The sequence below is a fragment of the Dermacentor silvarum genome, chromosome 4 (assembly GCF_013339745.2).
Source record: "Dermacentor silvarum isolate Dsil-2018 chromosome 4, BIME_Dsil_1.4, whole genome shotgun sequence".
Classification (NCBI taxonomy): Eukaryota; Metazoa; Arthropoda; class Arachnida; order Ixodida; family Ixodidae; genus Dermacentor; species Dermacentor silvarum.
In genome coordinates this window covers 21,003,333-21,030,346 of record NC_051157.2, presented here as the reverse complement: position 1 = coordinate 21,030,346, position 27,014 = coordinate 21,003,333, and the positions used below count along the sequence as shown (strand labels likewise).

Here is a 27,014-nt window from a genome sequence, read left to right as displayed (position 1 = left end):
TACAAGATACCCAAAGAATATCCAAGATAGTATTTAAGATACATGTATCTTCGATACTGCCCAGCACTGCTTGTGCGCATGCACTGTGGCAACAGCACATCGCCGTACTGCTGAGGGCCACATTCATTGTGCCGAACTATACAAGTGACAAATTTTCGGCGGTCCCAACGTCACTGGCGCAATGTAATTGACTTCACCGTCTGCTACCTCACACGCTAGAAATGCTGGACACAGTAAATGTTAATATTAACGGCATTCAAAGTGTCGCTGAGCGTGTTGATAAAAACTAATAGGATTTATAAACGGCAGTTTCAGAAACTGTCTTATGTACCATTTTAGTTTGTACTACCACACCCGGCAATGTCTCGGCTATTAACATGAAAATTTTTTCACGGTTCTTTTCATTAGAACTAAGTTTGCACTCACGTGCACCGCGAAACAAATTGTATCATTCAGTATCTGCATAGTAGTCCTAAACTTGTCATTTGGTGGTATGAGAACACTTGCATGTCAGCAGCACGATATGGTCCCGAGTGTACATTTTAAATTGTGATTTAGACTCGTTGGGGCGTCATGAATTTTGACGATGTATGCTAGGGTTCACTTAATGGTTTCTCGTTAAAAATGGACCGAAAAATGTGTTCTAATGGCGAATTCCATTGGGAGAACAGGAGCAGGGCACCGCGCAGTGCGAAGTCAGGCGACAGCACAGTGAGAACAGGCACACTCGACCCGCCACTGGAATACGGCGTGCATTCGGAGAGCAGGTGGGAGGGGGACATGTGAGGAGAAATGTACCATGTGACTAAAGCAATGGACGTCCCACCATTCTCTGCAGGAGAGCGGCAAAACACCCGTGATCGTCCTGTAATCTGTCGGGCGTAAGGCTGTCACCGTTTGCGGCCACGTACTACATACTTTTGTGCAGCGCCGATGCATCCCACAAAGTGTCCGCCTGCGAAGATCATCTGAAACTGCAACTTGAATCTGAAGTTGAGCTCCAGCAGCTTTCGCTGCTGTCACCGTCGAGCGTCTCAAGCACTTTAGCAAGGCGATGACGCTTTGCTGCCGCTGTCCCCCGCGCATCCAACGAGAAGCAAGGCGGGCTAGAAATGCCAGGATGTGTCGCTAAATCGCTGCGAAGCTCGCTCGTATCGCCGACGTCAAAAAACCGCGGTACCAAAACACCAACTACGCTTGGCTGCCGCCATTGCCGCCGCGCGCACCGGCTGAAGCAAAATAAAAAGAAATGAGGAGGATATGACGGTTTAAGTCACGTGACTTATTCCGTATTCCGCTTTTCAGGCGAGAGCAGTTCGGACTGCTCCCGGCTGCTCTCGGCGCAGCGACACTGCACTTGTTCTACCACTGGATGACGGCTCTCCCACTCCTGTTCGACCACTGAAACACGGCGCCTCTGGAATGAGCACTTTCAGCGTGCTTTTGAGTGCTCCTGTTCTCCCAATGGAATTTGCCATAAAGGAGCCTAAGATTGAACATAGCAAATTTCGTTAATTTTACTGAGCAAGCGTGGCCCGAATATGAAAAATACTTGGTAATCCATGAAGATCGTACTTATGTACCAACGCTGGGGTTTAGGCACGGAATTCAAGAAATTTAACTTTGACCTTCATTTTCTCTTGTAATGATTGATCTCTTATCGCAAAATTAACTAAAATTGTTTTCAAAGAATACTTTTAGTCCAAACTGATTTAGTGTTTCTCTTTAGTATCCCTTTAAGTCAACTTTCATTGCAGTTGACATTTAAGACTCGTAGTTTGAACTTTGTGCGTAAGGTGAAATGCACATCATTAGCTGACTTGTATTGCTTTTCAGTTTAGTGTCTAATTTTTTTTTTTTTGCTATCTGATAGTTTTACTGCAGACATTTTTTGTAGCACTGAATATTGTGAAGGAAGTTGGTGTGAAATTATGTGCATGATTATTTTATTTATCGCTTTATTTTATTTTTTATTATGAAATAAGAAATCGGGACATACAGCTAACATTTCTTGCCTTCATTTTTCTGATTTTCAGAAACTTCCTCTGGTTAATAACTCTGATGCATTTAATCTGTGGCGAGACATTCCTCTACCCATCTACAGAAATTTCTACTTCTTCAACTTGACCAATCCAGAGCAGTTCCTTGCAAAAGAAGAGAAGCCAAAATTTGAGGAGGTTGGACCTTATTCTTACAGGTGTGTTACCTCTGTTTTTTACGCAGCAGGCATGTTGCACTGTTCTATGTTGTAATCTTCTATGCTTGCAACTGCTTAATCGGGATGGTATTCATGGATTTAGGCGATATTGAATACTTCATTAGATGAATGTAAATCACTGAAGCAACATAGATTGCTGCGTTTCTTTATTTCTTTTGCTTGGAGTATTTGCAGCACTAATCTTCCAACACTAAGTGAAGAGCATTTTCAATATGCTGTAGATAATTGTGGCCACCATCTCACTTGCATGTTATTACCATGTCACATCGAATTTCAGCTCTTCTTTGCCATATGATGCACTGAAACAAACCTTAGGTTACTTAAATTATTTGCCCAGGGTGACTTTTGTTTTATTTACACTTGTTGCTGGACAACTTATAGGACAGGTGTGCGATCGCGCAAACAGCTCGGTTTTCCGTTCCTTTGCTTGCCTTCTCGTGATCGGTCAGAATTGTGATTGCTGTCAGCGGCCGTCAGAGACAGCGGGGCGGTACCGCAGCTTTCCCACTTTGTGACGTAGCAGTCAAACCGAACGTGCGGAAAGCGAGCTGTTTGCGCAATCGCACCCTAGCATTGATACAGCAGTACCTGGTGACTCTTGTCCTGTAGTCATTTGTTTTGTTGTCATAGGGGTATTGCTTCTTTGTTGAATATTCTTGCTAGAACATCACTTTGGAATGCTCACATCATAGGTTTTAAAATGTGCTATACTGGTGTCCTACCATGAACCAAGTTAAATTATACTTGTGAATTAGTTTTAAACTAGACTTTCTCATTCATCATTTGCCAGATTGCATGAACCACAATTTTGAACAGTTTTCAACAATGTTTACAGGGTAACATGGGTGAAGAAAAACATCACCTGGAATTCCAATGGCACCATTTCCTACAGAGAAGTCAAGACATATGTTTTTGACAGAAATGCATCTGTTGGTACTCAAAAGGACTACATCACAACTATCAACGCTCCTCTTGTGGTAGGTTGAGCTTGGATTCCTCAAAAGCATGAAGGCCAGTGGTATGCCAGATGAGTGTGGAAACACTTGCAGCATTACTTTTTGTTTGTGGCTAGACAAGGCTAATGTGTAACTCTGTTGATTGATGTTATGTCTGTTGCTATCTTTGGTTTAATGGCCGATTGTTTTTTTGCAGTTATGAGTCTTTCCACAGGTACTCGTGCAGATTCATTTTTTGTGGTCTGTGTGTTTAATATTGCCAGCGTCTCATAGTAAAAGCAACTAACAGAAAAGTGTACAACTATGTGTTGTCTGTTGTGACAGAAATAAATCAATTGTGTTCCATAAGTGTTTTGCACAAATACTATTCAACAGCATTTTGTCATATGGCTATGAAGTGTCTTCTTCGATGATGTCCACAACTGCCAATAAAACCAGACCTTTGTATCAGCTCTTGTTAGCTTCAACAACCAGTGTTGCACACATTATGGTTGAAATAGCCTTTGCCCCATGAAACACCCAATTTGTCAGTACACATCTGTTGTGATTCATTGTGCAAACTGCAGGCTTTCACAATTTTATGGGTCTAGGTTACCTATTGTGTTTGACAATGAGTGACATTGCTTGTTCTTGTTAGATTGGCTTAATTCTGCTTTTTTTCCAGTCAGCTGGTGTCCTTCTGGATAAGGTTAAGAACCCCATCAAGCATGCAGCAATCGCATTTCTTATTAACCTACTTAAAGAGCAGCCCGTTTCACGACATACAGTGGGCGAGCTCCTGTTTGATGGCTATGTAGATCCACTTGTCATAGCCAGCCGCCGCATTGACCCAACGCTGCCGTCCACAAATGGGAAGTTTGGCTGGATGATCCAGGTTAGTGACCAGCAGGATTGTAAGGATAAGTAGTGCAAGAAATGCATTACTAGATTCGTGATTTAGCTTTCTCTTATCTGCTAAATGCTATTACTATTTGAATTTCTACAACAGCTAGCATTTTGATAACTGCAATTGAGTCAGCATTACACAACACACTTCACTCTGGATTTGTGCACTCTCTCAGTGGAGCTTTGATCATTTGGATTGATTTGCCTTGCCATTTCATTGCTCTTTAAGCTTTGAACCTAAAGCCTTCCCTACACATACATTGCATACTTGTGGGAATGCTTTTATCAAAGGACTGCGCTTGCTCACTTAGCCGAGTCTGGCTGTTTGACTGCTGCATTGCCAGGCATCAGTTATTCCTTTGAAGTCTTTAGAATAAATTTGATGCTTTCCAAGGCCTGCCTATCAAATACTTGCACTTCCTTCAACTGCCCTGTAAATTGCAGTTTGTAAGTCATGACTCATAGCAGCAGTTCCAGGAGTCCAACTTTCAGTGTGAATGCAGCTGTAGTGAGGAGCAACTGGCTGTATTACTACTGAAGCAATTATAACACCCAAGAACAGAGATATGGCTGCAAGCAGGCTCCAGCAAGCTAGCTTGCACCTTCAGTTAGTGTTTCACATTCTAAATTAACATTCTATATTATGCGCACCTCTGGACTAGGTGTCCATTATTCATATCTTTCCTGTATTTGTTTTTCAGCGTAATGGTTCCAATGATGGCCTTTTCACTGTGTACACAGGCAAAGGCCAAATGGACAAATACAATGTTATCACTCGTTGGAATGGCCTGCAGTAAGTTGTTCACTCACGTTCATTTCTTAAAATTCAAATTTAATTTAAAACTTAGCTTGCAGCCTTTATGAAAAGCATGTTATTCTGATTTGTAGAACAGTAGTGCTTGCAACTCTAGGTTTACAGACAGTGTTACTACTTGGCTGCATAGGTTGTCTGCTGCGCAAAAGTGTTTAGATGTGCTTGCATATTTAGCTGCGGTCCTTGCTAGTGCCATGTACTAGTCTGCATGTTTCAATTTACATTTGTGACTTGCTCCTGCACAGGAACATGACCTGGTGGAATGGAACATGCAACATGATAAATGGCACAAGTGAGTATTACTCGCTCAGTTGATGGTTGTGTTACAGTTACATAAAAGTAAGAAATTCTTGGCTGTCAGAATTCTGCTTGAGAGCCTTTATTGCCAAATGTGGCCAAAGGCAATAACTGCTGTGGAACTTGTTTTTCTTTAGCAAGGAATTTGGCAGCTATAACCAGGAATTGAACTCAATAGCTCATGCTCTGCAGCCGAGTGTCATAGCTACTGAGCTGTTGTGGTGGTTAACTCTTAAGGGAGCTTCTTGGCCCAGTTTGTATTTGCTGTGTCATTAAGAATTGTGCTTGTTGACCTTATATCAAACTGAAAAGGCAGCAGTGATGTTAGTAGCATCTCAATTGTACTTTATGGTCATTACAAGTGCTCACATGAAGGCAGCATGCGGTACACTATAATTGGTCTAGCATTATAATTGTAGCAGTGCACAATATTGCAAGGCTTTTGTTCATTTTTGTGTCATGCTGAAAGCATTAAGGCAGCTGCGCACACAGTTGCAGGTTTTTTCTTCCGACCAGACAACTTGAGCAGATAAAGTAATCTTTATTGTAACTCGCAATGTTTACACTGCATTCCGAGTGAGCAGGCTGAACTCATAAGGGCAAGAAATGCGCTCATGCAAGTTGGACATATTTTCATCAGTTGGACATGGCGAAGTTGGACATATTTTCATCAGGAAATACCTCTCTCAATTTAGCTGTGCGGTGCGACCAACCATAGGCCATTGCACACACCACATATCAAACTGAATTCATCCTATACGAAGTGCTTCTGAAAGTAATATTGCATCTGTAAACTACACGGTCGGGCCCCACTGCTGTGTTATTGGTGTGTATCAATGCTGCTGTACTTTGCGTCGACGAGCAAGTGTGCACTCTTGTTCCATGCCATCCTTTGCTGCTTATTGATGCTACTTCATTTTGACACACTGTGCAATATGTTCAGTGCACTCCTTGGTGCTCATCATCTTCACAAACGAACAGCGTGCGCACCACGCTGTAAGAAATCAAGAGCCCCTGACTTTAGTGCCCCTTTTGGCATCCACTAGGGTGCTGTAGCGTATCATAAGACAAAAGTGGTTTGTGGGCAATGGTCTGGTGGGTAGTGCTCCCCCCCCCCCCCCTTTTTTTTTTTGGAGATGGACAAAAATTTCACCATACTGGTAGTGCCAACTCCTTTCACACAATAGTATAATAATCGGAACATTATTGTGTAATGTGATAGGGGCTAGTGGGCTTGTGTCTGCACGGCAAAACAGCCATCACTCGCAAAGTGAGGCACGAGGCAATGGAGGCAACAGTGGTAAGCTTAGACTGCATTGCGGCGCTATTCTGTGAAGCTCTAGCATCGCATAGAAACAAGACTATTGGCTGTTGGGTAGTGGGCTTGTGCTACTTGACAACACAGGAGCCAGCAGCTGCAATGTAGGGGGAAGAGTGAAACAAGGAGGTCTTAAAAAAAAATTCTGGAGTGGGAGCTCTTGCAACATTTACCAGCAGAGGTGAAGCCAGCGCTTGCCCTGACTTCACCTCTGAAAGAGTGCCGCCGCTCCAGCTGGAGTCCACTCATAACTTGAGCTTTTGTTTTGCTAATGTAAACACTAGGGTAACTGGAAAATAAAAGCTTGTTGTTTCTAGGTAAAAATATTATGTTTGGCTGAGTATTGATATTGTGATCTCCCAGAAAACGTGTCGCAGCATTCAGGTTTCCCATTAAAACCAGTAACACAAATGTAGACATTCAGCAGGATCTGCATGGCAAAAATAGCTATCTTAAACACAAAGGAAGCAAAAGGAAAGCGCTTCCCATTGTGCCCGATTTCCTGATGTCTCTTTACTAAGATGGCAGCAGTATGGCTTCACTTTCAAGACATCACCGCTCCAGAAGATTTTTTTTACACCTCCTTGGAGGGAAAGAAACCTCTGCCTTAAAAAAAAAAAAAAAAAAAAAAAAAAAAAAGCTACACCATGCCCTATAGCATAATACATAATCGTTCATAATACAGTCGGACCTCGATATAGTGAAGTTGTACTTGTAGCGGAAAACTTCGTTACATTGCTAATTTTGTTAATTTGAGGTTTTAAAGGTTCAGAATTAAAACAACTTCACGAATTCCCAGAGCATTCCTGGTGGATAGCATCTTTTTAGTAAGCACTCGTAAACAAATTGCAAGTAGCGCGGTATACCGCGCCAGCATGTGCGGTGCAATCACGCCAAGAGCAATGCATCGACAGTGGCTCGCCGCATCGGAGATTTGAGTGTGTTGCGTCGCACGGCGCCGTAAATCGTGGAAGCCAAAGCTGACCACACTTAGTGCCCGCGGCCGGCGCCCCCAAGAAAAAAACGAAAGTGTAAAAAGATCAGATATTCATCCTTAAAAAAAAAAAAAGTAAAGTCGCAGTTTCACCAGAAAGGCAGAGCATTGATGGCGATAGCCAAGATGCAACTTCACGAAGTAAGGTACGTAGTTTTATCGGCGTCACACACGCTTAGGCAAACTTTAACAGATCCCACTCATGACCACGAACTCGCAGTCGCAGCGCAAGCAAGAGCTTCGGACCGTGTCTTGGAAACTTGAGATTACCTGACCGACCGCTAACACTATACGGGCAGGAGCAACAAAAATACGCGGGAAGGCACCAACCATTTTGGCTAGCCTGTTGCATTTGCCGCGAAGAGATTACCTCCAAGATAGATCGCGTGGGCCACCCACGGACACGTGCGGGTAGGAGAAGGCAGATAGGCATGCGTTCCTCTCCCCCAGCGCGTGCTTGATCTCGTCCATACGTTCACTCGCTCCTCGTCCCCCCTTGCACAGAGGGAACCGTCAGCGCTCGTTTCTTCGAGCACTGCGAGCTGCTGCACACCCCGCTACCTCCGCAAGTTTAGCAACGCGACAATGGCGCAGCAGTGTTCCTGCCTACCATGTCATGGCATGCGCACTTTGACGATGGTTTTGCCACTCAAATTTTCATACAGAAGGATGCTTGAAATAACGTTTGCCTCAGCTGACGTTTTTATAGTTTCTTTAGTGGCACGAGCACCGAGTGACTCTCTTGTTTATTGCGCAACAACTTCCGGTTTGTCACAGAGGTGGGACAAAATTAAAAGTAAACCATAAAAAAATTAAAGCAGGTAGATGTCGATGGTTCTACGTATGGTTGGTGATAGATATGACATCAGAGCACAGGTTTAGTACTGTAAAGAGCTAATTGAATGTCAGGAATAATTAGAAACAATTAAAGGGGCCCTGAACCACCCCTCGGACTTGGTGAAATAACATAGTCCGTGGGTAGCATACGCTGTTGTGAACATCTCAGCCGAGTTCTGCTGTCGTACTCGGTTTGTGGAGCTCGCAAGCGGAGCGTGAAGTCACCTTTCTCTCAAACGCTCTCATTTCAAAAAGCCCGTGATCCTCGCTCTTTTCTGTGTGCTTTATTTCATAATAAAGCACACTCCAATACGCTGCTGCTATTGGTCGCTGCGGTCGGCTACACCGCGGCCGCCTGCGAGGTGCCGCCACGAATCCACTGGCTAAGCGCACTGCGGCTCGCTGAGGACAGCCACGTTTGGCTTACGTTTAGCGCTTCGTAGGCACCAAAATCGGAAGTCCAAAGTGAACTTTGAACTGCGCGCTACGGTGATGTCTCGGAGGCGGAGCATTGTGGCCCCGTCCCACTCCGCCATAGCCTTCGCAGTGCAAGGCATTGAAGGAGGTAGGGGAGCACAATAGAGGCCATGTTTGATTGCCGCTTCTGCTGAACTCCGCTTCTGCTAAACGCATTGAAGTACCTTTTGCGGCAAAGTGATTCTGAAATAGCCTATTTTCACTTCAAATGTCTTTCTCCACTTCGATAAAAAGTGGTTCAGGGCCCCTTTAAGGAAAGTCTAATTGCCGTACACATTAAATACCCACCGTTTCAGTACAGGTTCCCGTGAAACTCCCAAGACCAGAAGTGCTATCATTAGTGACGTCACACTTAAAACGAGGGGTACCTCTTCATTAAAAATTAAAATAAAAACAAGCTAATTGGAGCTACACACCACCTGACACAGAGTGAACGCCTGCCTAACGCAGCGGAGGGGGGACATCACTGCCTCCTCTCTCACTTCTCTCCCGGCGTGCATCTGCACCATCGCTCACTCGCACGCACCAGTTTCGCGCCAGCGCTCATTACATGCTCTCACGTCAGCTGCGGAGGGGCGCATAAGATGCGCTTAGTGCAGCGTCCGCTAGGGGGCTACGTGTGGTGGTTTCCCCCCAGTTACGTACGCTCGCTCCTCCGAGTTCAGTTTCCCACCCTACACCAGGGTACACCAGCGCTGAGGTGCGAGTGCCACTAGCAGACACCTAAGTCAAGGATTAGGGTCGTTTCTCATTTTTGCTAGATTTTCTAGCTATACAGGCTAGTAAATCTAGCAACCGTACATGCTTTAAATGGCCGAAATCTTGGTAAAATCAAAACCGTGTCACGAAATTACTTCATTTGATCGCGCAAAAAATAGTCAATGCATCTAAGATCGGGAAATAAAAATAGTTTGTTCCATCGCGAATTTTGTTAAATTGAGGTTCGTTATATTGAGGTTTTGCTGTATAAGCATGGTTACAGATGACCTTGTATATTTCAAGTCGTAACGGGCCCCTAAACCTCCTCTGACATTTTAGATATTTTAAATAAACGTGCATTGCATACCGTATACAGTGACTAGCATCTCTTGCAAACATGGTAGCGTGGTACGCTGTGAGGAAGCCACAAACTTAAAAACAATCCCATGCTCCTCTACAAGCTTTTTCAGTTCCTTTGCACATTGTGATGTCGGCAGAGTCCTGTGCATGAAGTCACAAGGGTAAATGCTGTCGATTGGCTGGCCAACAAGGGACGATATAGTATCAATGTTACAGGAGACGGTGGTGTGTTCTCGGAAGGAAACAGGCTCAACCAATGTGTGCCACTGATCCTTTTATGAAGCTTCCATCCAGTTGGCACTGTGCGAAGGACTGTTAGGGATGGACAGTAGAGGATCCTTTCTTCTGGTGTGTTGATGGTGACCTATCGCTTTTGCTGCATGTATAAAGTTAATGACGGTATGCGACAAGGAGAGGACCCGTGGGTAAAGTAGTGAAGGCAAGCTAGGAACCGCAGTGGCTGCTTAGTCACTCACAAAATCCCCATGACTTTGCTATTACAGCATCACTAAAAGAAAAATTACTTCTGGTGATATGTTCTTTGTAGACTGGTACACAGCTGCCACTATATAAAAAATTTTCAAGCTCAGAGTGGTTGAGAGGCCCTTCAAAATGTTTTTGTGAAGTGTGCAGCCACACTTGGTGCTCAAAGAACAATGACACTTCCTCTGCACTGTTTAGATGGTGAGCTCATGCCTCCACTGAAACCTGGACAGGACTTTGTTGAAGTTTTCAATCCTGACTTCTGCAGGTATGAATCGCACATTAGTGGTCTAGTTTATGGACGATAACTGTAACAGTACACTGTTCAAACTAAGTGTGGATTTATTTCATACAAAAGAAAGCTGTACATTTTGCTAGTGTTATTGAAAACTACAGTGTCCTATGCACTTGTTTAATTAAAGCAAATATTGAAGCTGGTAGACTCGCTGTGTTTCTGATACATTTTGACATTGCTAATTCAAATACCTTGGTCTGAAATCTTTCGTCACAGAGTGTTTCCAAAAAAAAAAAAAAAAATCATTCCTTGCAGTCATGAATGGCTGAACCTGAACACAGTGAACTATTCTGATGCATTTTTATGGGCCCACAGGAATAAAATGTAATGCCCAGGAAAATGTTGAAATGTTGAACGTGCAGTTGGCATCATGGGGATTGGGCTTAAGGTGCATTACCAAAAATGTCTACTGGTAATGAATGTACGAGAGAGGTTTTATTGCTTTCGCAAAACATTTGGTTACTGTAACATGCGAGATGGAAATGCAGGTAAACGTTTCTCGTGTGGCTTAAGGGGAGATGCTCCTCAGAAACATTTCTTTTTAAATATTGATGCTGCGCGAATGAAAATTCTACCACTTATAGAGCTTGATCTCTTCATCCGAAATGTACTTTTAGTTTTAGGATATCTCGATGCTTTCATGTCCTAAGTGCCATGCATAAGTGAGAGGCAGTGCATGTTTGTGCAGCTGCTGGACTTAGCAGTTAGCATGATAGAGCAGTGCAAAATTATTTTTCTTATCCCTAACACTCCACTGAGTGCTAATAAGCAAGATAATGTTATTCCTTTTACAGGCAACATTTTAAGAGAATTTCGTATCTTGTGCTTCATATTCAGTGGCTGGTGCCTGAGTAGATTAAAAATTTTCATACATAAAAAAATAAAGTGATTGCATTAAATCCTAGATAAGTGCATTCTACATATCCTAAAAATTACGCCCATCAAATGTGGTCTTGATTGGACCACAATAAGTACATAAAATGTTGTACACAAACGCCTTGTTTTGCTCCAAATATGAAGTTGAGAAAAATGCGATTGAAAGTTATAAAAGTTGTTTACTTCTGTTAATTATTATTATTATTTCCCGGGGAGATTGTGATGCGGCAAAGCTAACCTTGGAGAGAAAAACTTAAGCCTACCACCTTGCACGAGCCCAATGGCGTGCGACACCGCGGTTTGACGCATCGCGCGCTTAGAAATGTGTCATATCTGTGCCTTTTCTTGCCACCGTCGAGTGCTTTAACCGAGTTTATTATACTTTTCCCTATCATATCTGGCTCTGATTTCTTCATATGTGAAATAGGAGAGATAAATGTTGCTGAAACAACTAAAAACACAAAACCTATTTCTTTAATGAAAATCGCCGTTTTTTGACCCACCTCTCCCTTTGAAGGTTGTTGATGGAATGAGCCTGTAGTGTGTGCTATTTATCTGAATTTGCTCATGTGTGTGGTTAAAATTAAGCTTGCATTGTAAGAAAGCTTTAAAATGTCTTTTACGTGAGTTCATCATTAAAGTTTTTTTTTATCAAATATTTTCTCAAATTTTTTCAAAAATTTCTGGTTTACATATTTAGTTCAATCAAAATCAATCTGTGGCCTGAATATCCCTAGCAGCATTTTTGTAAACCTGCTATTCAATGTGGATTTCTTTGCTGTAGAGGTCTATCCTACTGTATTTAATATATTTATAAAGGTCTCGCGCACATGCCTTCAGCTATAAAGGGCAAAAGATGTATTCGTGTTGCTGTAATTGTCAAAACACAACTAGAACCACCCACCACCACTACTGAAACATTCTTTTTAGGTGAAGTCAAAAGATTATGACATTGGGTGCCAAGTTCTTTGTAATAAAGCTGTTTTTCTACTTACAGATCGTGCAAAATTTGAATGACTATATCCAACGAATAAAGCAATAGCGCAGCCAAATGTGCAACTTTGAATCTAGCACTTATGAACGTTATCAGTGCGAAGTTACAATCCATGGTATCTTTGTTGTATCAAGCAGCATGACCTTTGTTACTGTCAATCTGTCAAAAGCGTCTTTCAAGGGGTATGGGGAACTTGCTTTGATACAGCTGTTTCCACTTTCAGGTCATTTAGGATGCAGTATGATGGGCGTACATCAAAGTTTGGGATACCCCTGGAGCAGTTTGTTGCTCCTGAGACCACTTTCCAAAATGGTGAAAACTACTCGGCAAACGCCTGCTTTGACACAAAGCGCGAGCTGCGCTCTGGAGTGATGGACCTTGGCCCCTGCCAGCATGGTAAGCACTCTGCTATAACAAACGTGCCACATTTCCCAACCTCCAGAAATAACACTATTATGATCCATATTTTAGCTTGAACATTTTCTCTAGATCTTCCTAAAAGTTTGGAGCAACACAGCCAGGCTTCAGATTTTGTAGCGATTCTTGCAATTCTTTTTGCCCATTATTATTAGCTCGCATCACTGCACTGCAGCTATAATTTATTTAAGAAAAGAATAAAATTTTAAACAGTGTTACCAAATATAGCTCAGGTCATAGCAAACAATTGATCCAATAGATCAACTGCTCATCTTAATCTCTGAACCTTCTAAGTGTAAAAGTTGATTATGTTTGTTATTGTAGTGGCCTAAACAGCAGTACCTATATTTAAGCGCTTAGTATGTAAGGGGTTGGAAATTGAGCTTGTTACATTTTGAAACTTCTTTGGAGGAGCCCTAAGCAATGGGACAAGGAAAGACAATGAAAGGGCGCAGACTAACAACCAGTTTTTATTTGAAGGAACATGTAATAACAGACAATTCACAAATAGTTAAAATCCGTTCACTGCGATGCCAAATGGTCAACGCATCGATCAACCTGGGCGCACAGGCATGTCACACGTTCAGACGATCAAACTGTTCAGATAATTTAGCTCTTTGGTAATTAAACTTAGTGATGGCGCCCTTACGCAAGAGGGGCCCCTCCTATGTATCGCATACGCTTCTACAATTTCGTGCGTTCTGTATGTGCAGCTTAGTATGTGCTCATCGTGAAAGATTCAGCGCAATGAAACCGGCACGAGATGCTTGACCTGTTTGTAATGTATAATGTACCCTTACTTTTCACACTGAATCTTTCAAGACGAATCAGTTAAATATTATCGTATTTGTTATTTATGCAAAAATTTATGTATTGGTGCTATTCACTGCATGCTTAGAAGAAGTATTCAAGCTCTTAGACTGGGAAGGCTTAGGAGTGAGGATCAATGGCGAATATCTCGTCAACCTTCGCTTTGCAGATGACATTGTCTTGTTCAACAACAATGGGGACGAATTGCAACAAATGATTGAGGACCTTAACCGATAAAGTGTAAGAGTGGGGGTGAAGATTAATATGCAGAAGACAAAGATAATGTTCAATAGCCTGGCAAGGGAACAAAAATTCAGGATCGCCAGTCAGCCTCTAGAGTCTGTAAAGGAGTATGTTTATCTAGGTCAATTACTCACAGCGGACCCTGATCATGAGAAGGAAACTTACAGAAGAATAAAATTGGGTGGGAGTGCATACGGCAGGCATTGCCAAATGCTGACTGGGAGCTTACCACTGTTGTGGAAAAGAAAAGTGTACCATCATTGCATTCTACCGGTGCTAACATATGTGCCATAAACTTGGAGGTTAACAAAGAAGCTCGATAACAAGTTAAGGGCCGCACAAAGAGCGATGGAACGGAAAATGTTACGCCTAACATTAAGAGACAGGAAGAGAGCGGTCTGGATTAGAGAACGAACTGGGATAGCCGATACTCTAATGGACATTAAGAGGGAAAAAAAATGGAGCTGGGCAGGCCATGTAATGCATAGAATGGATAACCGGTGGACCTTTAGGGTTATAGAATGGGTACCAAGACAAGGAAAGGCAGTTGAGGACGGCAGAAAGCTAGGTGGGGTGATGAAGTTAGGAAATTTGCAGGCGCAAGTTGGAGTCGGCTAGCGCAAGACAGGGGCAATTGGAGATCGCAGGGAGAGGCCTTCATCCTGCATGCAGTGAACATGAAAATAGGCTGATGATGAATCAGCAACACAACAATGATTGTTTTAAAGGGACGAACAGATGCTGTTCAGAGAAATGTGATGCATTTTTCTTGCGGACCTTGATGCTTCAGTTGTTTTCCAAGTGTTCATTTTCTCCATTGATTTATTCATTTTTTGTGAATTAAGCTTGGGGCCTAAATAAAAATCATCTGCTCCAAATATTCACCAAAATTTGATGTCTCTTAATTGCATCAAGTGTTATTTGAATTGACTGAGCAGTTACTTAAGGAGCACATTTCTATGTTTCGTATTTATTTGAATTGGAAAAGTAAGAGCTAAAACTTGGCTGAAGTTTGTCTCAGTTGTATGTTGGGTAGCACTCATTGTGACCTTTGTCGACATATGTTGTGTTGTATCCTAAGTGCTTCGTGTTTCAAATGCTAGGTTTCTTTATTACGCCTCTATTTCTAGATTTACCTGTGGCATTATCTTTCCCACATTTCTACATGGCTGATCCTCACTATTTGGAGCAAGTGGAGGGACTGCAACCAAATGGCAGTCTACATCGTTTCCAACTGACCTTGGAACCTGTGAGTCACATGTCTCATGTAGTGGTGCCAATACTTGGCAAGCATGAGTATTCAGAATCTTTAATGTGAATTTTTCTTTTTCTTGCCTCAGTTTTGGCCTCTCGGCACAGTCGCAGTGTACAGTTAAACCTGGATATAACGAAATTGACAAATTCCCGAAAAACTTCGTTATAAAGAGGATTTCGTTATACAGTCGAACCCGGGTATATCGAACTCGCCAAAAAACGTTTATTAGTTCGATATATGGCATAATTCGATATGGCGATATATGGCATAATTAAGTGTTTGGGGGCAAAAAACGCAGCTCGATGTTGCTGAAGGTCGTACTGCAGTGGTGCGAGGAACAATTGTCCACGAGCAGGCATACCTTGCGATTTTCGCCTACCAAATCATTGTTCCACGACGATAGCCACCTGCTGAAAAGCTCCCCGGTAATCCACGCTTTTGAGTTTGCTCAGTAGGTAGCAGTGCGCACATGTCGGGCACCACGGGCACCTGGCCTTTTGTCTGACTTGGCCCTGATGTCTGCCTTGTTCTTCAGGATAGTACTCAAGGTGCTCCTTGGAATCTTGTACGCGGCGGCGACGTCGGACTTCTTCTTACCGCGCTCGACTCGATTTATGATTTCGAGTTTCGCGGCGAACAGCAAATTCTGCCTCTTTGCACAAGCCATGACGACAGCGTGCCAAGAAAGTTCACAGAGCGCCAACAGGCAACACCACTAGCACGGACCACGCTGAATGAGGACTCGAGGAAAAAAGGCAGCAGCAGGCACACAAGCATAAAGAAAGAAAAAATGGTGCTCACTTGTACCGCCTCCGCGCCTCGGAGAAAGCACGACGGCCTCCGATTGGCTGTAAGCGCTGCGAGCAGGCCAGGATCATTTTTTGCAGGGGGTGTTCGCCCGTGCACAGCCGGGTCTAAACCACTTTTTATAGGGTGGCGCCGGCAGTTTTCCCCACCACCGCGAGGGAAAGCCAACTTGCTGGGGCACTTTTGAGGCACATGGAGTTTGATATATCGGTCGTTGCTATTTTCGTTCGATGTAACAGTAACTTTTGCTGTATATTCTCAATGTAAATTTACCGTGTTTAAAGATCGTTCGATATACGGGATAATTTGATATAAACGGGTTCGATATAGTCGGGCTCGACTGTATGCAGGTTCGGCACGAAAATTCGAAAAAGAAACGCTTACCCTATTTGCTCAATTCTAACACGCCCTCGATTGTAACGCGCACCCGTTTTCCGTTTTCTTCGAAGCACTCATCCTTGGAATGTCACACCAGCTACTGGATGCGTGGTCGCGTGTCGTTTCGCACAAGAGCGAGGCATCAGAAACGAAGAGTGAGCGTCACGATGGCGTCGTAGCGTCGTATAGTGTTACAGTAGAACCCTGCTGTTACGTTCCCGGGGGCTGTGTTTTCCTGGCTGTTACGTCGTTTTCGGCCGGTCCCGGCACAGCTCCCATAGAACCCAATGCGTTGGTAACCCCGCTGTTGTGTCGCAACTGAGGGACCGTTCCTGCATCATACGTTGCGAACTGCCACCCCGCGCCGGCCCGAGTGGTCATTTTGACTTTTCATGTCGCTTGGCTTGGTGGCTTGACGATGGCATTGGCCGCCCTAAGTGCTGGGGGCAACAACTATGACATATTTTGAGTTTCCGCCAGAAAAAGTATGGCCCTTGAGATCCGTATTTGCTATCTAAAGATGGTGTCTGACGCGTTGTGGCCCTAAAATTGGTTTTGGCTTATAGATGTTCCGTATAAAGTCCAAGGGCCATAATGCAGTCGCCGTGCACTGTATGCTGTATGTGCAAGTGAAAACGGTAAAAACGTGCGAGCGGAGCCGACGACAGCGTCTAAAATCTCTCGCGCGCAAGAAAGAAAAGCAGGGAGGAAGCGCGCCTTCTTCCATTGCGCTCGAGGCACCAGCGAGGGGGGAGGTATAGCGTGCGGCGTTGTACTGTACTCTGGCATCAACTGTGTAGTGCGCGGCGGGTTGCACGGGCCGTATCTTGAAAGCGATCTGCAGTTGGGGCAGAGTCTAGGCAGTGTAAGTGCGTCGGCGGCTCGTAGCTTTGTGCGTGCTGTGTGTTCTCGGTGCTAAGTTTGTGTTGAAGCGATAGACAACATAACGAAGGTCACTTCGTTCACTTCTGCAGTGGCGCTTCCACACGCCGTCAGCGTTTGACAGCGTGTGTCCGCGCTCATTGAGTGTGATGTGTCACAGCGTCTGCCAGCGCGTCGGCAACATCAACTGGAAAAGGAGGGTGCCGGTTGGCGGACTAGGCCAGCTGCATGCAAGTGGCAGGATCAGGTTTGAATGAAGGGAGGGGGAAAGGTCAGGCCCGCCTCGCATATGCTCGCACGCACGCACACGTGCGCTTGCTTCGCATTGCTTCGTGGCGGAGAAGGTGCTTCCGGTTGCTGCTCGTGCAAAAATGAGAAAATTTGGGGCGAAATCTCTAGGTTGTCGGCGGGGAAAATTCGTTATTTCGAGGGGGTCTCCCGCTGCCACATTGTTACGTAGAGTTCTCAAATACATGTGCTTCAATGGAGTAACGGCAGGGATTTGAAAAACTTCGTTATATCCAGGAATTCGTTATATGGAGGTTCGTTATAAGCAGGTTTAACTGTATTAGCAAAATAAATATGAAGATTATGGATTCTGATCAAACCATGTCACTCTACAACCACGGGCTGAGATCTTTCTTAGTATTTGCCGCATTTTGCCTTGGTGTTTGAGGAAGTTAAGCTGTGACGTTAACATGCGCTTGTCCAGCTACCTCGTCCATTGCAACATTCCCAGGGATATTGCAGTGGCCATGTGTCCATTAGAATATTGTGTGATTCTCCTCACTTGCTTTTACGAGTTCCTTTAGAATCTCAGCTGACATTGGCACGAACTGCTAAAAGCGCTAGTGTTCTTTTTAAAAGAAACGGGACTTATTGAAAAACTATAGGATGTGTGAACTGATGCATTCCTTTTTCTTTGTTTATATATATATATATATATATATATATATATATATATATATATATATATATATTTAACCTTCTCTTCTTTTCTAATCTTTTCTGCCCTTACCCCATCCCCCTGTGCAGAGTAGCCAACCGCACACTTTATCTGGTTAACCTCTCTGCCTTTCTCCTCTTGTTTTCCTCCTCCTCCTCCTTTAGAGTCTCATAATCTAACATTTCAACATTGTAACATTTCATCTTCGCAGTCATGGCATAATCATTGCTATTGATGTCTTGACATCATTGTCACTGTTATGAAGCCGTCACCGTTGTCATCATGTCATCACGTCACATGTGCACTCATGCCACACACCCAATTACTTGCCTTGCACATATACGTTGCGACATCTGGTAAGACTTTGTAGAACCATAAATGAGGCCACATAAACCTCTATCTGCAAAATGCTTTCAATAACATGGATTCCCACAGTGTATGGAAATTGCATATTTATTAAACATAAATTAAACTGAGTTATTTAATTGATATTTGAATTTATATTTATATTGGATACCACATTTTCATGGATAAACTGTACCACCACTAGTATAAGATAGCACTCGCTGTGAAGTTTGTTGTGTGTTTAGTGCTTTGTGTTTCGAATGCCAACAGTCAGAGGCATAAAAAAAGAAATAAGGTATGTTAAGGTTAGCATGTGTCCTGGTGCTGTATACGAAATTGCAGCCAAAAACTTAGGCAAATTGGAAAAAAGAATAATGCGTGCAGATACATACTTGTAATGCATTTCTGCAAGCTTTTCATGATAAGCATTTTACTTGTTAAGCTGCTACTTGCCACTCATGATGCATTAGATTTGTGGGAAGGTTTACATTGAACAACAGTGCATTTCTGCATTTCTTAAAGGAGAAAATTAATCTTTTTTAGCCATTGCATTCTGAAAAGTCTTGTGGGAAATACTGAGTGAGTTCGTACAGTGTAGACCGCTTATAACGTTAGTCGCCGGAGTCGCGAATATCCGCACTATAAGCGGTACCGCACTATAACCAAAGCAACAATTTTCAAGGCCAGCACATATGCAAAACATGTGCACCGAGCCGCCACGCATATGCGACAGTCGAGGAATGCGGCTAGAACGTTTGCATTCAATGTACAGTCGAATCTCGTTAATTCGAACCAAATCACGCGGCGGCGCCTCCGACTGGCATTGCCCCGGCACCGCCGTATAGTAAAAGCTTAGGAGAGACCCCTCAATGTTGCGCGTGAACGAAACAAAAAAAAAAAAAAAGGAAGAAAAAAACGCGGCGGAAATTTCACCCTCTCTCAAATGGCAAGTTCGCCGATTCTGCGTTGCGCCGGAACATGTGTGTACGTGCTGACGTCTCAGCCACGCTACCGTAGCCACGTGTAGAAAATGGCAGTGAACCCTTCTTTCTCCTTTATGCTTCCTTGCACACTGCAGCTACGGCGCCGAGGGAAGCTGCAGCGCTGTCCCAGGCCGGCCAACGGAACTGCTCACGCTGGCAAATGCCCGCTTCCCAATAACGGCAGAAAACGAAACTTCGGCGAGCTGGCGCCAGGCCGGCTGGAGCGGCGGCGTGTGCACGGCGGCGGGCGCCCACGGTCACAGTCGAAAGTGAGGGAGCTATGAGGAGCGCGAGGGGAGCCACCGAAGCGGCGGAGTTGCCGAGGCGAAATCCACTTCCCTGCCGCCCTCCTCCCTCCTATTCCACGGTCTCCGCGTGCGCCCTTCGCCGTGATGTGCCGGCGCCGCCCGCTCCCTGAAGTTTCGTTTACTGCCGTTATCATGAAGCGAGCGTTGGCACTTTCGTGGCGCTCGTTCGCTATGCGCACCGTGATATTTCACGACTCGCACTCAAGATTCTGGTTTCAGCCTCACTGGCTGTTCGTTCGCACCACGTGCCCTTCTCCTCCACTTCGTCTCTTTCTTCCTCGAGCACTCCTTGGGGCGCCCGTTTGAGGGAAGCGTTCGCCGTCTCCGCTGACTTCTGTACTCCCAGGCAGCCGCACTGTCACCGGTATTTCGTTTCCCTCCCGCAACTGCACTATAAGCGATACGTGTATACATGGAGTGTTATGGGAAAATTAACGGGAGTCTGAAAAGACCGCACTATATCCGGTCCTGCACAATAAGCGGTTACGTTATAAGTGGTCTATACTGTATATTACACACACGGATGCAAGTAAAACTGCAACATGGTGCGTTGGCTTTAATAAATTTGTTTTGGAAATGAAAAGATTTTTAGCGTTAGCTTGGAAATGGAGTCTTTAAAGCTAAGTGTGTTGCAGCATTAAAAAGCACTATGTGAGTGAAAGCATTTGTTGTGTTGTCAGATCAAGAACTGGATGTCAGATTAAGAACGGGATGCTCAAATTGTCTGTTGATATGAATCGCATATTTTTTTGTTAGTTTGCCTCTTATTGTCCCGGTATAGTGTTCTCTTTTCTGTCTGTGGCATAAAGGATACATACGGTATGAGAGGCTTTAGTGGCGAGACATGCGATGTTTGAATAAAGGTGACACAATGCTAAGGGACAGGAAGAGAGCGGTGTGTATCGGAGAGCAAACGGGGATAGCTGGATTTTCTAGTTGACATTAAGAGAAAGAAATGGAGCTGGGCAGGCCATGTAATGCATAGGATCAATAACCAGTGGACTATTAGAGTTACAGAATGGATACCAAGAGAAGGGAAGTGCAGTCAAGTACGGCAGAAAACTAGGTGGGGTGAAGTTGGGAAATTGGCAGGTGCAAGTTGGAATCAGCTAACACAAGACAGGGGTAATTGGAGATTGCAGGGAGAGGCCTTTGTCCTGCAGTGGACATAAATATAAGCTGATGACGAATGTCATCTCTACAATATGTGGACCTGCTATGATGGCTCTGTGGCGATGGCACTCTGCTGCATAGCACATCATAGATTAGATATCTAGCTGCTGCCGCAGCATTCTGATTGAGATGGGATGCAAAAACGCTTGTGTACCACCCTTTGCGTGCATTGTAATGAACACCAGGTTGTCAAAATTAATTCAGAGCCATCCTTCACAGTGTCTGTCATAGCCCTTGTGTTGCTTTGGGGCTTAATTTATTGATTGGTCAGTTGATTAGTCTTTCAGTTGAAAATATATTGGAAGTTAACAATTTGTGTGCACTACCAGCTTGCCTTTGTGTCCCTATGTTCTCAATCTGCAATGCAAAATCATTTATTACAACAGGTGCACTAGGCTTTTTTATCAACGCTTAATTTTATGTTTCCTTATTGTAGTTCCTGCATTATGACAGTTTTAAGTGTGGAAACACTTAGCATCATTTGGTTGGGGCATGCCACTGTGCTGGGGGCACTTGGTTTTGCTCCCAAGGTGCCACTTGATTTGCCCTTTGTGCTTCAGTTGATATTTGACTCCGGGTAATTTGATTTTTTTGGTTAGTTCGATCCTGACCAAGGGCCCCGGTCGGCGCCCATGCTTTTCCATGGGACCAATGTTTCGTTATTTCAATCCTGAAATTAGCCTTCACCAAGATTAGCCTTCACCATCAAACACGTCATCACTCGTTGAAAATGCCTATTTCGGCTGGCCCTAGGAAGATTTTAAAGCAAGAGCAGTAGCTTACAATGAGTTATTACAGTATTTACCAGATTTTAACACTCTCCATTTTTGCCCAAACAATTTGTCCGGGAATTGCTTGGGCGGTGCTGTCTGACATGAAACAAACTGCATTCGCAACAGGCTACCATCAGAACGAGCCTGTCTAGTGCCATTGCCATCAAAAGATGGCGACCATGGATAACCATGAAATGAGTCCTCGTATAGCGTGACAATGACGACAATGTGCTGCTTTCAGCATTCTAAGCTCGCGCGAATAAGTCGCATCACATGTTCTTAGCATCCCGGAGGATTGCTTGCATCACAAGACGGACTAGCATAGTGGTTAGCCTAGGCGTGGGCCACCATCCTGTTTACGATTCTTGCAGAGTCATTTGATAAATGCAGAATATGAAATGAGCTATGTACCATACTGAGGACGACGTGTTGTGGCTCTTTATTGATAGTGATAAAGTGCTGTCTGGGAGTGATGATGATTGAAATTAAATAAATTTCCATTCTGTAAAATTAAAGTTCGCTGGCGTTGTCTTTTTCTTATTGCCAGAATCAGAGGCATGCTACGTTTTTCATACTAAAAGATTGGGCGTGCATTCTATTTCTACTTTGTTTAGGAGCTTCATTATTGCGTTCGTCTTCTGCTTTGAACCGATTACAAGTGGGTGCACATTTGATTCGGGGACATGTTCAAATTGCGGCAAATACTGGCAAATTAATCAGTGGTGTCTTTTGGTGTTTTTCTGCATGTTTAATTTGACTCGCTGAATAATTTGACGAATGTTTTTGATCCCGTCAAGGTCGAATTAACGGAAGTTGACTGTAGTAACAATGCTTGGCATTGAAATTGCAACTGAGAAACTCTTCTGTAGTGTCCCAGATTGGCTAATAGTGGCAGTACACTGGCTTTGGCATTGGGCTGCTAAGACCAAGCGATAAAATCCTGGCCATAGCGGCCACATTTCGAAGAGGATGGAATGCAATAACACCTGTGTACTGTGCATTGGTTGCACATTAAAGAACCCCCAGGTGTTCAAAATTAATACAGAAAACCCTTGTGTTTAATTTAATAGCGGAAGCAAGAGCTAAACGCTCCCATCTTGTTCTTTCCTCTTCTACAGAAGTTGGGTCTTACTGTCAGTCTCAGAGGACGAATCCAGCTGAACATGATCCTCAAGAAGAACTCTGCCATCAAGTAAGCATTATAGTTTGCCTTGAAGTTCATTCCTTTGGACAAAGGCTGTGGAAGAACAAAGCCACTAGGAGCATATATGTTGCCAAGTCCTAGCTGTGTCATGTTGCGGCCATTGAACTTCTGGAGTTTGATAATGACAGTTTGCTTTCAAAAGTGAATGCAACAGGAGGCCAACTAGACATTCGAGAGTCGGCTGTACATTAGTTCTTTCCCTAAGAGCGCTGAACGGAGGCATTAAGTCGCTGCTTTACCCTCATGCAACAATGAACATTTTTTCCACAAACAAACCAGTGCAAGTAAAAAAGTAGCATAAAAGATTGGTCGCCCCACCTTCTTCAAGTTCCCTCACCACTTTGTTGCCTTTTCAGATCTAGGTAGTAGAATGCCATGGAGTAATGAAAGCAGGTAAAATATTGCAACAGAAAATAAAGAATTTTAACCCTAGTGTTAACCCGATGCAAGATGTAACATTTTAGAAATTTCAGCTGCACACCATGTGAATATGCTGTAAATATACACAATCTGGAATCGCGTTGCCCCCAGTGTTTTGCAGGAAAATGACCAAAAAGGAATATTTGGTGTTGATTTGCAATATTTTGACTGTACGGTGAACTAATTTAAGAGTAATGTGCTGGTCTTGAGTGAGATGTGTTCTTTTAGTTCCTTTAGAATGTCTTTATTCTTTTTTGCCTTACAATGTTTTTCTCTTCATATAGGGGACTGGACAATATACCGGAATTAATGTATCCTGTCCTGTGGCAAGAAATTGTAAGCATAATATGTGTTACTAGTTATTTGTGATGTTCCACATCACAAATCTGTACCAGTCACTGGTACGATGTCTTAAAATAATTGTTTGAAAATAATTGTGTGGGTAGATGACAAACAGCGTGTGTGGTATCAAAAAACAATACATGCAATCTAGTCTTTCAGTATGCAGTGGTCAAGCAAAGGTGTGTTGCATGTTGCAAGCAATGCCACATTGTGGAGCACAGACCACACTCTAGCAGTTTATCATTAAATAGTACAGTTAAATCTGCTTATAACGAACTTCCATATAACGAATCCCTGGATATAATGAAGTTTTTCAATTCCCCATCATTACTCCTAGAAGCACATGTATTTGAGACCTCTACCTAACGAAGTGGCAGCGGAAGACCCCCTCGAAATAACGAATTTTTCACGCCGACAAACTAGATATTTCGCCCCCAATTTTGTCATTTTTGCGCGAGCAGCAACCGGAAGCACCTTCTCCACTGCGACGGAATGCGAAGCGGCGGCATCACGCTTGGCGCGCTTGAATTCACGGCGACTGCGAGGCTAGAGCGAGCGCACATGTGCGAGCGTACACGAGGCGGGCCTGCATCCCTCGACTCTGTGATATTGCGGCCGCGGACGAGACTTCCCCCCCCCCCCCCCCTTCATTCAAACCTGATCCCGCCGCTTGCTGCAGCTGGCCTAGCCCGCCAAGCCGGCACTCTCCTTTTCCAGTTGATGTTGCCCAAGAAAAAAGTTTTTTTTTTTTTTTCAACGTGCTGGCAGCCCCACTCTTTGGTTACTGCGCAAGTCTCTGCGCTTCACTAACCTGACACTAGGTGACACTATAGGGCCATTTACAGTAAAGTCACTTTAGTTTAAAGTCCGACGTAACGGGAGCACGCGCACGCTACGTCACGTTGGCGAAAACGACCAACGTAACCAGCGGCTTCAGACGCACCCCGACGGGCCCGGTGCCGAATTGGCTTCTGACCCATTCACGCGTTGGCCGCGCCGACTGCGCCAACCCACAATGCCATTTCGCGCGAACAAATAAAGGCACCCACGCAGCTTTGCCGACGCTCGCAGAGAGCCGTTCAAAGCGGCGCGCGGGCTTGGGATCATTTTGTGCATGCTCTGAAGATAACAGATGGTGTTTCGGCTGGCGCAGCGCAACAGGTGTAGCATGACTGGCCGTAAACGACGCTGGCCCGCGCACCAATAACGTCGAACTATAAACGGGCCTTGTATGACGCTACGACACCATCAGTAAGCGGTAAGAATTGAGTAAATACTGTAAGCGTTTCTCTTTCGAATTTTCGTGCCGAACCTGCATATAACAAAATCCTCTTTATAACGAAGTTTTTCGGGACTTTGTCAATTTCGTTTTATCCAGGTTTAACTGTACTTCGATTCGAAATCATGTACAGTCAGCAGTGACAGGCATATTAATGAACAAGATCTTCCTTCACATTCTAGTAAGCTTACTACCTCTGGTTGAAACATCCTTTTGTTGTATTGAACACTGAGTGAGACACCAAGGCTTTCTCTCTCTCTCCCTCCCCCCTCTCTCTCTGTTACGAATGGTCATTAATGTTCAGTGCAATTTTGACCTGTGCGAAAAGAATGTGGTATACTACATTGCTCTCTAATTATATTACAGCACATTGAGCTGGACAAGTCTTTAGCTGATTACCTGAAAGGCACATTGGAAAATCCGATGTTCTACAGCATGCTTCTTGCTTACCTCCTGCTGTCCTTGGGTGTCCTCCTCTTCTTGGTTATGGTCGCCTGCATTGTGGGCAAGGCTGTTTCAAGGCTACTTTACCCAAAGGTAACATTGCAGAGAATTATATTAGTTTCATTCATACTGGCATCTTTTTCTCAATATCATGTTTGTCATATTCGTTGCCATTGCTTAATGTGCAGTCTTTAGCTTCATTACAGCTTTTATTGGGACACTAATGTATCTTTTCTATTTCAGGATGTTGAAAGCAAGTCACTGCTTGTTGATACTGATGAAGCAGTGGAGGATGCTGCTGCAAAGAGCCACCATAACCATGACGAAGTGATCACGTGATTCAAGTTCTTGAACATTCCAGTGTTGGCTAATGAGGAAGTGAATCATTGCTAAGTCTGATTGCTAGCTGTCCTAGTGGAGGAGGGAGCAGATTTTACACCTTAACATGTTATTACTCTTGTGACGCTCATGCGTTATGTAAATCTCATAGGCTTTTCTCTTAACGAAAGTGAGGTCAGCAAGGGCCATTGTTATCTGTGGTTACACTACTAGTACTGCGGACTGCTGAAAGCTACTTGACAGCTGCCTTTTACAGTCCAGTTGGGACTGATGTCTTAGATTTCTTTCCAGGCAAGAAAAGCTTGTGAATGAAGAGTTCTCAACAGATTTTACTCAGTAGCAGCTGGTCTGCTTGTGCCAAGTGCCATGTTGTCTGAACAAGGACTTTTACTTGCTTCAGGCATCATGCTGCCAATATCTGCTCACTGAACACCATTTTATGTCGGCAAGGTATTGCTATTTTAGTATTGTCTTTTCTTGAGCTCTAGGTGTAAGGCAAACAGTGTGCTTAATCAATAGCCTTGCTTGAGGCATTCTGCCTTCAAGTCTCAAAGTACCTGCATTCCTATGTCTAACATTGCAGCATTCAGGGTCAGTCAATATTGTTTCGTTTGGACTTTATACCCTGTTTTGTTTTTTAAGAGTATGAAAGCTTGTTCATTTTAACCTGTTATGCGGTGATACCACACTGGCACTGCTTTTTGAGATGAGCATTAAAGATTTTTTTTTTTTTTTCAATTGTCTGCTATGTAGGTGTTACGGAGTTGGTTGATTAGCTTGTGCAGTAAGCAAACGCTTGCCTTGCAAACTACCAACCCGAACTTGTGGTCACGTGCACACAGTGGTGCTCATGCTCTTTGGAACAAAAAGAAAACATCAACGCAGTAGTGCAAACATGCAGCACAATAAACGCTCTTAGTTTGCTTTGGATACAATGTCAATTAGGTGATCAACAAGAATAATTCCTTTGATGAGAGTGCGCTAAGGAATTGGGTATGTCCAGTCTTGCCGAATTCCAAGGCCTAGATCATCCATGAGTTAGCTTCCATGTACTCGTATTCGCCCATGGCGATGTGCTGCAATGCTAAAGGGAAGTCTTCTGGGGAATGGTTCCCAGAAACACACCGATGAGAGCACGGTCGGTCCCCGTGCTTCAACGTTTC

General features: G+C 43.9%; 1 protein-coding gene across 1 annotated transcript in view; it reads left to right on the top strand.

Moving 5' to 3' along the window:
• Positions 1-26,579, top strand: part of LOC119449603 (scavenger receptor class B member 1-like) — a 32,385-nt gene extending 5,806 nt beyond the window's left edge. Inside the window, exons 4-15 of the mRNA XM_037712817.2 lie at positions 2,037-2,197; positions 3,054-3,195; positions 3,839-4,048; positions 4,761-4,852; positions 5,119-5,165; positions 10,537-10,606; positions 12,727-12,899; positions 15,104-15,222; positions 22,942-23,015; positions 23,732-23,783; positions 25,435-25,605; positions 25,756-26,579. Of these exons, the coding sequence (XP_037568745.1) occupies positions 2,037-2,197; positions 3,054-3,195; positions 3,839-4,048; positions 4,761-4,852; positions 5,119-5,165; positions 10,537-10,606; positions 12,727-12,899; positions 15,104-15,222; positions 22,942-23,015; positions 23,732-23,783; positions 25,435-25,605; positions 25,756-25,851 (1,407 nt within the window). The 3' untranslated portion in view covers positions 25,852-26,579. The remainder of the gene's footprint in view (positions 1-2,036; positions 2,198-3,053; positions 3,196-3,838; positions 4,049-4,760; positions 4,853-5,118; positions 5,166-10,536; positions 10,607-12,726; positions 12,900-15,103; positions 15,223-22,941; positions 23,016-23,731; positions 23,784-25,434; positions 25,606-25,755) is intronic.
• Positions 26,580-27,014: the final 435 nt, after the last annotated feature.